Genomic DNA, 11,937 nt, shown 5'->3' with positions numbered 1-11,937 from the left:
CAAAATGTGCAGTTACTTTAGTGCATTATCACATTTGCGTTTGATTGTCGTTTTCTTAATAAAAGAAATCCTGATTTAATAGAGCGACCTCCACATATATTTTTAATCTAGTCTTAGTTAGGACAATATATTAATTAAATTCTCAAGGTTGTGTATTGACAAATATGAGTTAAACCCCAAAATAGTTCTTGAAATTGGCGTTTTGCACTAAAATTGTTTCTGAGACTCTAATTGCACCAATTACATTCTTGAGATTGAAAAAATGCACCATGTTAGTTCCTGACCTATTTTTCATTAACGACGTGATAACATGGCATGATGACGTAAACTGTAAGCGACACGTGTCACTTTATGATTTGGCCACGTGTAATGATATGATTCTGTGGTGACCAGTGACACGTGGCATGCTGACGTGGATGATTGTGCCACGTGTCACAATGTTATTTGACCACGTGTCGACACAGTATTCGTCCACGTGTTATCCATTATGCTATCGTTGTATATGCACCAAATTAGTCCCTCACTTTGCATTAAGTGGTTCATTTTAGTCCCTGAAATTGAATGTCGCGCACCAAACTAGTCCCTTCACCAGTTTTTTCTCATTTTTTATAAATTCAAAATTCTCAATATTTTTGAATGCATTAATTTCAATTCTATTTTTTCACATGTTCTTCAAATAAAAGCGTTTTTATAAAATATTTTTTCTCTTGCGAATACCCTAATCGCCGACTTGGAGTTGACGTGAAGGCTTTTCAAACACCTTCAATACCATCTCCGACCTCTTTCAGTACTTTTATAAAATATTTTTTTTCTTGCGGATGCCTCTAATAGCCGCCGTCTTGGAGTTGACGTGAAGACATTTCAAGCTTCCCTCATTACGATCTCCGACCTCTTTCGTCTAGACTACAGAGGTCAAAGGTGGTAGTGAGGGTGCTTGAAGTTCCTTCAATCTAGCTCATTTATATATAACAAAAACATGTATTTCATAAGAAAAAAATATTTATTTTAATTATTGATTTTTTGTTAAAAATATGTTTTTTTATGAAAAAAAATGTCTAATCAATCATATAATTATTTTTTATAATAACATACTTATATATTACAAAATTTACCAATGTTAAATTATTAAAAAAATTATATAATTAAAACTAAAATTTTAAAATTTTTTATAAAAGCACTCGTATTTAAACGATATATGAAAAAATATAATTGAAATTTGTGTATCCAAGATATTAAAATTTTAAATAAAAAAATGAGAAAACATTTGTGAAGGGACTAGTTTGGTGCACGACATTCAATTTCAGGGACTAAAATGAGTCACTTAATGAAAAGTGAGGGACTAATTTGGTGCATATACAATGATGGCATAATGGATGACATGTGGACGAATACTGTTACGACATGTGGCACAACCGGACACGTGGCCAAATAACGTTGTGACACGTGGCACAACCATCCACTTTATCATGCCACGTGTCACTGGTCACCACATCATCATATCATATAATTACACATGGCCAAATCATGAAGTGACACGTGTCACATATAGTCCATGTCATCATGCCATGTCATCACGTCATTAATGAAAAATAGGTCAGGGACTAATATGGTGCATTTTTTTCAATCTCATGAATGTAATTGGTGCAATTGGAATCTCAGGGACATTTTAGTGCAAAACGCCAATCTCAGAAACTATTTTGGGGTTTAACTCGGACAAATATATATAATATTTATTAAATTTAACATGGCCATATTTTATTAATATTTTGTGTAAATTCACAAAATTATATATATTAATTATATGTCAAGTTGACTCATTTTATGCTAATTTCTTTTAAATTAATTAGAATATTTCTAATGAAATATTAGAATCGAATTGGGTCAAAAAAAACTCGGTTGGTGATAAGTTTTTTTCTATTTTCCTATTTTCCATTTTTTGGTTCTCTTATTTTTATAATTTTTAAATCCTTCAAACAAAATAAAATATAGCCTCCTATCGAGGCCCACATTACGGCCTACCAAGGCCCAATCTCCGAGCAGCCATATCTTGTACACTTGTCATTCATTTCTCCTGCTCCTCCACGCGACGGTAACAGCCCCATCTCCGACGACATTGCACCACTGATCTCCGACGACCATGGTTCTGAAAATTAGACCGACCCGACCTTGAACCGTGTTTCTCTACCGTTCGGATTGAATTGAGAAATCGCTAGACATAAAACCGTTTTGAAACCGCTGTATCGATTGGATACCGGCCGGTTTTCAATCACCTGCCTCAGACATTGTCGTTTTGGCTTATTAAAAAAAAAAAAACAGGAATTGAAGCCTCGCACTCGCAGTCTCACACGAACCATCATCTGAGCACATTGCTCTTCCCTCATTTTGAGAAAGAAAAGAGGAGACAACCCTACCATTCACCGCCGCCGCCGCCGCTCTTCTCACCGCCATGGTCCCACCATCGTGTGGTCGTCCTCCATCGTCCCCTCTGCTGTATTCTCCAACGCCTCTGTTCATTCGCCAACTTCTTCGTGTCGCATCGCTAGCTCCAGTTCGTCAGTTCGTCGCCCATCGTCCGTGGTTGTCCGCCGGCGTTCTTGCTCAATCTCGCTCATACTCTACTCACTTCTCAGACCGAAGGTAATCTATGTTTTCTTGATTTTATTTTTGTTTTTAATTTCTTTCTTATACCTGTTTTCTCTGTCTTCTTGCGTAGTTTATTGAGATTCATACTCTGTTCGCTGTTCATTCGGTAATGGCTATTTTCTCTCTTATTTTTTTTAATTGTTGTTCAGACTTCAGATTCAGAGAGGTTCCTCATCTTTGCTTGCTTGGATCAGTATGGTTTAGGGTATTCATTTCCTGAATGATTTGAAGCAGAATTTAAGTGGACCAATTTAATCTTGCTTGTTTTTTGGTATAATTTAATCTCCTTTGTTAACCTAATTTAATCTTGCTCGCAGTAAACCCCATCTATTCAAGCAGCTTTTTTTTATGAGTGCTAAAATTATGATAGCAATAGCCGTCAACAGCTTTTTTTTTTTAAATCTTGCACTGTTTGGGCAATGGGCAGTATATTGTTTGCAGTTTCCTTTTGCATCTTATTAAATGCATTGCTTATTGAATCTAATCAGAAGCTATGATGATGAATTTTGTAGCATTGGTGTGCTTATTCTTCTTCTTCTTCTTCTTCCTCTTTGTTTGGGACATACACGGTAGGATACTTTTAAAGATTTTGATTAATAGAAGTTAAGTTCTGTTCCGATTATAGCTTGCAAATTCTTACTAGGTTTTGTCCAGGGCCTTCGATTTAATTTAGTTTAGAGTTATTTGTTATCAAAGAAGTCACATTTGAAATTCTTTTTTCTTTACTTTCCTTTTTCTTTACTTATCTTGTTTCAATGTATGCTAACAGCTCATGAATTAGCCTCTGAAGTTGGAAACTCTTATTTCTGTACAATCAGTTCCTACATGATTTTAACTACAATATATAATTGGGATTCGTTTCTAGAAGTTTCTTGATATAAGTTTTCTTTAGCCTCTGTGTTGACTAGAAGAATGTAGTTCCATCATAGCGTATGGTCTTTAATGTTTGCTACTTTCTTGTATCTGGCTTTATTGTTGAGACAATTTGATTTGTTGCAGATTTACTAAGATCATAAGACTAGTTGATATAATGCTTTAAATTTGGATGATATTTTAAAGTTTATATTAGATTATAATTATGTTTTAGTGTGTTTATTAATATTTTATTTATTATTTTATTATAAAACGGTTATTCCAATTGAACTACAGTTGAACCGGTTGGATCAGTGAATCAGTAATTAAAGCGGTTCAATGACTGGTCCAGTTTTCAGAACCTTGCCGACGACTCACCAACTCTGAGCTCCATAGAATTCGCATTTTCCATCACCATACAGCCACCATGGATGGTATTCCATCTCATCTCACTCACTTCATTATTTCTTCTGTGTTCAAATTTTCTTTCGATTCAACTCGGTTGAGCTTGGAAGTAGTTCATAGTGTTCTGTTAATTTTCGATTTAGCTTCATATAAACGTGGGGAGTTTCAAATTTTCGTGTATTATAGCGAGCGAGTTTCATGATAAACATGTATATGTGTGTTTCAGTTGATTCACAGCCAACTATGGAAGAAACGATTCTGGTGGGCGATGACCTGATGATGGGTCCACCGTCACCTGTTGTGCCACCTGAAATTGCATCCCATGTTCTCCGCGGTGTTGATTTGTGTGATGGAATCCTTAAGAACCTGTTTTTATGTAAGCTTTCTTCTTTACATGTTACATGCTTGATTAAATATCTATAAGCTTTTTGTGTTTCACTTCATTTGTTGTAACTTTAGACTGGAAGATAAAGGATTTAGGCAATGAATGCAGTGGTAATTAATAAGAATTATAAAGTATGTATAACTTAGGACCATCAGCTTGCGATTTTATGTGACTAAAGTGGAGTTAAAATGTGTAGCAATATTGCCTTAATTATTTATATCTATTGGGTCTGAAGAAACTGGAGAGGCAATGATCTTAAAATTAAATAAGTTCCAAGCAACTGATAAATCCTCATGGTTTGTGTTGTTTGTCCCTAAGGTTTTAGTATTAGATGCCTGTTACAATGTTGTCTTTTCTGGATATTTGGTAAGCTTTATTTGAAACTTGTTAGGCTTGCAAATCAATGACATTGAACCATTCTGCCAGGATGAGCTTGCTCTTTATAAACAATGTGCTGAAAGAAGGGTGAGATGATTGTCATATATTACAGATATATTATTCTTTGTTCTTCTATCCTTCTTTTCCATCTTACACTCAACTCATATTGTTATTATTGTGGATGGAGTTCTGGGAAGTGCATTTAATTGTTAACGTATCTTCTTTCTTTTTCCTCGTTGGGTAAAAAAATGTAGGACAAGGAGATTAGGAATCGTCTTCAAGAAAGTGACCGGAAATTGGGTTCATCAATGCCTTTTGAAGAAGCCAAGGAGAGAGTTACCCAGCTTGAGAAAGAAGTTACGTCATTGGATAGGTACATTAAAGAGTAGTCACCAATCTAAGGACCTTGGTTTCATGCATTTGCATAAATTATGCTCTATATAGTTGTATTAAAGCTACAGTCATTAGTGTCTGTGGGTTGCATTTTAATAGGCTGTGTTTATCTTTCTTTCTCTGTCATTGAGCATTCAAACTAAATATTGGATGCATGTTTTTATGAATACAATGTAGAAATTCACAATGTATCGGTTTCTTATATTCATGTATTTCATGCATAGGCACCTCATTCTTGCTACTGGAGCTGAAGGCATGGAAGGTTTTCGACAAAGATGGAGTTTACATGGCCGCCTAACTGATACCAAGTAATGTTTGTCATCCATTATTGTCGTTTTGTCAAGTATAGTTTGTTTGGCATTTAAGTTATTTGATTAAGATTATGACTTGGTTATTGAATTTATAGAAAAACTCATTTTAGATTATGGTTTACAATTACACTTTTGTTTCTCAACTTTATAGAAAAACTCATTTTAGAAGATTCCTTTTCCAAACAAGTTTTAATTTCAACTGCTTCATATCTTCAAATTATTTCTAATCAATCTGATTACATGAGTATTTAATCTAGTGGCCTCTGCCTTTGCCATTGCTAAATTTGCGGAGCTAATAGCCAATAAGATTATTCGATAAGTTTATCACTAAGACATCAGTGTCATCATTATTAGTTCATGTTGCTTCTTGTTACTTTTCAATTGTATGCTTGCTTGGTTTTACTTGTTCACTTTTATTTTGTTACGTATGGATTTGATGCAGGAAAAGGTTGGAGTCCTTAAAGCAGGGCATAGATAGCAGAAAATGAGGATGAGTCCAACAACAGAAATTTGGTTCCTAGGTGAAGGTTGAACCTGCATCAGGGGGGCACCTTGTTATATGCATCCATCCAAATCGTTTAGAAATATGGTATTCCGATTATTTGTTGTCGTAAATTTAACGATGTATGTATTTTGGTGCCCTCAATAGTCAATATTTTCATTGGCCAATTTTATGGTGCCTTTTGTTTGGTGTCTAATTTTTGCCTAAATTACCTTTTATAGCAATTTTAAAATATTTAAAATTTTTTAACTTTTATACTTTTAAATTTAAAATTAATCATTTAACTTATTTTAGCAATTAAACAATATCTTTTAGGCACCATAGCAAACACCATTTTCATTCTACCTGTGCTCCCTCTAATTTCTAGGGAAAATAGTCACGTTATATCTAATGTGATCAACTTAGAACTCAATGCTACATATTTGTTAGGTTTGTAGCAAAGATGAAAGATGTCATTTCCTTCTGATAGGATTTCAGAAATGTGTGATTTTAGGCTTTAATTAGTTTAGCTTTTAACCGGTATAGATTTTATTTTATTTTCAAATTGACATCGTTCAAAATTACCATAGTTTGATATGTGAGAAAACACTAGACAATTATTTTATCTATTATAGTTATTATTGTTTGTATTTATTATTTTTAACAGAGTCTATAAAAAATATTGTAGTTTTAAAAAAGTTATTTTTCAAATGGAAACTTTAGTAAATTGCATGTTTAGAGTGTTAAACAAAGCGTCTGATTGTCTTGTCATTTTTTCATCTTCCCAATTCACATTCATTTTTCATCTCCCCAATTCACATTCACTTGCTTTCAAATGGTGTCTAGATAATTGCTAGTTAAAACTTAAAATGGATGTGCTTTTCAGATTTTGAGTGTTACCATGAGGTCAAAGTAAATTAATTAATAACTTGTTTTTGCGTTTCCACGTTTATGTTGTTGGGACATTAAAACTAAATATTAATATATTAATTAACTATTTATTTAACCTTCCAAACGTTGTGGTTTTTATTATTTTTTCTTTGGTTTAATATTTTTGTTCTGAGGGTTACCTGCAACGTTGATTTGGATCTGAACATGAGGTCCAGATTCTTTTGTATGGCAGCGTCCGACTTATTGATGTCGAGATGTTGCTTGTCTGAGTTCCTTGTAGAGGAGGAGGATGGTATCTGCAAGAGACTCTGATGCTTAAGTTAGTAAAGGTTTTAGGCAGATTTTTAGTAGATTAGAATGTAGATTATATTTGAAGGATGCCAGTGTATTTATAATAGAGTTGATGACCACTTTTTTTGGAAAAGTTCCATCTTTATTGATGGATAACTATTCCCTTTATCTTGGGAGTTTGTTGGAAACTATCTTTTTTAGGGAAAATAAAGATTGTAGGAGAGATTCGCGGAGACAATTACTTGCTTGGACAAGTGGAGCTGGACTCCCTTGCGGTGTCCGACCTCTTCAAAGAGATCGGGTATGGATGAAGATCTCTTTCCAGGATTGGTCTGTCAATCCTTATTGGGTCTGGCTTTAGTTGCTGGATTAGGGTATGAATAATATTCCTGCTTGAGTCCTGAACTTTATGTAGGTCGAGATCAAGCAATTCGTGGCTTCTGCTTAGACGTCAGGTACCCTGCCTTTCCACAGGTTGGATACTCGATGTGTTTTGAAAATTTGAATGTTGCCTCATTAAATGAGGGGCGAACGTTGCGCAGCAGTTTTTCTTGGGATCCTGCATGTTTTAAAGAGGAGTTTAGAGTCATTATGTCCATTGTCTCCTATAAAAGCGTTTTTGGCTCTTCTTCTTCTCCTTTCCCAACTGTTGAAAGCTTTTTCATTTTCTTCTCTCTTTGCAAAAAATCTTTCTTCTTCTGTTCTTGCCTTCTAGTTGCTCTCGATTCCAAGATTTCTTCATCTTGGATCTTTTAAAGATTTTGCTTTATGGAGAGGAAGGTTTGTGATTTGTGGCTTTGAGGTGCCCCTCCTTCTTTGAATTTTCATCGAGGTTGGTGCTTCTATTTATGTTATCAGTAGCTTTGTGTTCTATTTGTGGCGTGGCTGTTTTGAATGGCTTTCGAATAGAAATGCTAGCAATGTGCTTCTTTGGGTGTGCTTCTTGGATTTCGGCGGTAGTCTTACTTGTTTTCTTTGAGACTTTTTGTTGATTATTGTCATTTAGTCTAAAAACTTCTTAGTTTGAAAACTTCTTTTGTAACCACTTTTGTTGATTAGACTGCAACGGCTTTTTGTTGATTGAATCGCAGTCGGTTATCTGGGACTTTTCTAAGTTTTTGTGGAACTATTGTTACTGTAACTGTTTTGTTGTTTGTTGTCGTATTGTTCCCAATGGTATTGCTGCTATGTTGTTACTGATAGCATAGGAGGGACATTGTTTTGGTGTTTATTTGTAGAAAAATTTCTGAAAATGGCTCTTGTTGGTTTTACTTGTTTTTGACCGACTTCTTTTCGACGACGTCTGAGTTGTTGGAGTAACGATTTCTTTATTTTGCATATATAGGTATAGCTTATATGTCACGTGCTGTAGTTTTGAATATGTCGACTAAGATTCCTCTTAGCTTTTTTACTTGGGTAGATACTACCGTTCTTTTTTTGTGTCCCCGTAGTTGATAAGGAATACTGTGATGTACTCTGTAGGCATCATAAAATATGTGATAACAAGGAAGATGAGAGGAATTACGAGTTAGTAGTACCTGATCCTAAAGAGAGAATTTGTTTTCCTCCTTTGGACAAGTCGGAACGCCCATTCTTTTATGCCTATGGTTGTTTTTCACCAAATTAGGCATTTCTCTCCCTTTTACCGACTTTGAAACGAATATCCTTTGGGCTTGTAATGTGGCCCCTTTCCAGCTTCATCCAAACTCCTGAGCCTTCTTAAAAAATTTTCAGCTTCTATGTCGGGAGCTTGAGGTCTGACCTTCTAGTAAGCTTTTCTTTTATCTGTTTGTTTTGACCAAACTCGGGACGTTGAAAGGGAAGGCTTCTTGGTTTTTCTTCTGCACCATCCAAGGTAAGGAAGTTTTTTCCATTTTTGATAAATCCTTTCATGACTTTAAAAATCATTTCTTTAAAATTCAAGCCGTGGAGGGTGCCCGACCTTTCTTTTTGGATGGGAATGACGAGCTTTCCTTTCTCCTATATTGGCAAAAAGAACCTGTAGTTAGGGGTGGCAAGCAGGGAAGCCCGCCTCGCCTCACCCCCACCCGCCCCGCCTAGTGAGGTGGTCCTAAAATTCCACCCCACCCCGCCTAACTGCGAGCTGGCGTAAATATTAAAATTTTTTGTAATTATAAATATCTAATAAACATAATTATAAACCAAGTTTTCATCCAAAACATAAGTATAAATATTCTCTCCAAAGCAAAATAAACATAATTTAAAACATAACTATAAGTATTGTCTCCAAAGTAACATAAACATAATCTAAACCACTCAATTTTTATCTTCATACTCTTGTAAGTTAGGTTGGGAGAAGTTAGGTTTTGCCAAAAAATTATAAAAATACCCCATCACTAAAAAAACACTAAACCCGGCGGGGAAGCCCGCCCTGCCCCGTCCCGCCCGAAACCCGCCAAAGCCCGCAGTTTAAGCGGTGCAGGTTAGGCGGGCTTTTGCTATTTGGCGGTCCCAATTTTTAAATCTGGTATGCCTTTTTTGGCGGGTTACGCGAGCTGACTCGGCGGGTTTAGGCCCGTTTGACACCCCTACCTGTAATAGTCAAATATAGCTTAGATAGCCTAGAAGAAGTTGAAAAGTATTTTGTGAACGTGTTGCAAGAGTGTTGGGGCTGAGCTCCTCACTTGGACATAAAAAGGTTCTTAGGGAACCCCGGTCAACTCCGGTCCAAGTTAGGTAGTTTCCTGATCTCTTAGCTTTTACGACTTTTCAGTTTGTATTTTTGTTATTTTAATGTATTTTGTATTTTTTCAGAGACCATGGCTTCCAAGACTTTTTCTATGAAGTATCTGCGTCAGACTAAGAACACCATTGTGGTTTGAAGTCTCCAAGGTCAAGAAACCGGTGGCACCTCCTCCTGTCCTTCCCCACAAAAAACGGATTCTGGTCCTGCTTCCTAGAAGAAGCCCATCCCTAATCCTTCTGTTTGCCTGATTCTCTTCGACCCGACTTTGGAAAGCTCAGGTACCTTGTCTTGCTCGTCACCTTCAGGGCCTCCTCCCAAAAAACAGAAAATTGTTGGGGAGTCAAGTATCAATGATAAGGATTTTGACGGGTTTGCTTGGAGCGAGAGGAATATTTTGCCCCATCGCCAGATAGCCATGGACAAGGTTGTCAAACTCGCGAGTCTAGGTAAACTCGTGGAGCTGACCTAGACTCGACTCGTAGATTCGTACGAGTTTACCTGTTATATATTTTTTAAAAAAATATATATATCATGTATAATATATATATTTACTCAGATATAGACATTCGAATCTAACAATTTCAACATCGAAACACATAATAAATTAACCTAATACTAAAATTACAAGTTACAACAAGTACTTTGGATCACACATTTAAATCATTCACAAGTATCTATCTAGTTCAACATAAAACACACAATTACACAATCAAAGGTTCATAAGACATAACCAAAACACAAAAGAAAACAACAAAGCAACAATTAAATTTCTAATAAACTCTAAAACTCAAATCCTCCAATATCTTCATCTTCCATGGCATCAACATCATCATCTTCACCATCTTCATCTAAAACATCATTTCTTTCAGCCTCAAGTTCAACACGGCCAAGAAAATCATCATCATCATTCACATATTCATCTTCTTCCTCTATTAAATTTTGTTGTGGATCCCTAATAAACTCATTCTCACCTCCCTCACCCATGTTGAATTCATTACTATTCATACCTGGAATAGCAAATTCATTTCTATTTTGATCATCATTAGTATTGTTATTCGTTGGCAAGTGAGAATGCTCAACACTTTCAGCAATATTTTCATTAACATCCTCAGTTATCCACTCATCATCAGAATGCACTGCATCAAATTCAAGTTTTGGAGTTTTTCTAATTTGCTTGCCCTTTAACTTCAAATTATACATCACATACACTAAATCATTCATTTTCTTTTGATGCAACCGATTTCTTCTCTTTGTATGAACCTACAAACATATAGTGCCAATAGTTAATAAAAATACAAAAATTAAAATTAAAATAAATAATGAATAGTTCTAAGGAAGTAAGGAATAAGGAATTACCATTTCAAATGCACTCCAATTACGCTCACAACCAGATGAACTACAAGTTAAGCTTAGAACTCGGATAGCAAACTTCTTTAGTTCTGGACAACTATCTCCATAAAAGTCCCACCACTCAGCAGGTAGCATGGTCTTCCTACTACTCTTTGCAGTTTCATTACCAAAGAGGCCTCTAGCATAATGAAAGTCAGGAAGCTGTAGACCAACTTTTTTCCTTTCTTCCTGGTTAGGAACCAGTTTTTTCAAACAACTATATAGACCAATCTTAATGTCAGCATCATCAACCATGAAATTTGGTTCATAGTGATAATGAGGATTAAGATAATACGCAGCTGCATGCAATGGTCTATGCAATTGACTTTCCCACCTTCCATCAATAATTTCCCATATAGGTTCATAACTAAAAATAACAATGCAAATGAACAAAAATAAGAAAATTAAATAAATAACTGAATATAATAAAAAAATATGGTAACATGATACATTGATAATCAAATATTAAAGCTTTCAATTAGTCAAGACTCAAGATTACCTCTTTTTAACACAACCGAAGTTAGTCTTGATTGTTTCTTTAGCGTTTCTCATGCCTTCAAAGATGAAACCTATGGCTGGTTTTTCATCTGAATCAACCAAGCGAAGGACTGTAATGAGAGGAGCAACAGCCTTGAGGCATATGACAATATTCTTCTATAGCCTACTATCCAAGGCCATGTTTTGGACTCTTATTCCTTCAGGCGTTGATGCAACCTTAGTTATCTTCTAATCAGCAGAAGTAAACATAGTCATCAACGGTCCTTTATTATCATAAAGACAAGTGAGAGTCAAATAGGCAGTGGCGAATCTT

The 11,937-nt window shown here is 35.4% G+C and overlaps 1 protein-coding gene across 5 annotated transcripts; it reads left to right on the top strand.

The window, feature by feature from the left end:
* The first annotated feature begins 2,041 nt into the window (after positions 1-2,041).
* Positions 2,042-10,151, top strand: LOC107491264 (uncharacterized). 5 transcript variants are annotated; one of them, XR_002376229.2, is made up of 8 exons: positions 2,042-2,637; positions 3,793-3,929; positions 4,127-4,276; positions 4,677-4,750; positions 4,918-5,036; positions 5,281-5,364; positions 5,810-5,956; positions 9,806-10,151. XR_002376229.2 is itself a non-coding variant. In XM_052261337.1 (8 exons), the coding sequence occupies exons 3-8, from the start codon at positions 3,923-3,925 to the stop codon at positions 5,853-5,855; spliced, it is 480 nt and encodes a 159-aa protein (XP_052117297.1). In that variant the 5' UTR covers positions 2,042-2,637; positions 2,793-2,848; positions 3,793-3,922; the 3' UTR covers positions 5,856-6,036. The 5 variants fall into 5 exon arrangements, 3 of the variants coding, with proteins under 3 accessions (XP_052117297.1, XP_052117296.1, XP_015967561.1); XR_008009264.1 differs by lacking the exon at positions 9,806-10,151 and adding an exon at positions 6,972-9,073; XM_052261337.1 differs by lacking the exon at positions 9,806-10,151 and adding an exon at positions 2,793-2,848 and having other exon boundaries at positions 5,810-6,036.
* The last annotated feature ends 1,786 nt before the right edge of the window (positions 10,152-11,937 follow it).

Source organism: Arachis duranensis, chromosome 5 (genome assembly GCF_000817695.3).
Source record: "Arachis duranensis cultivar V14167 chromosome 5, aradu.V14167.gnm2.J7QH, whole genome shotgun sequence".
NCBI classification, from domain to species: domain Eukaryota; kingdom Viridiplantae; phylum Streptophyta; class Magnoliopsida; order Fabales; family Fabaceae; genus Arachis; species Arachis duranensis.
The sequence above is the reverse complement of the archived record's forward strand: the minus strand, read 5'-3'. Positions and strand labels throughout refer to the sequence as shown.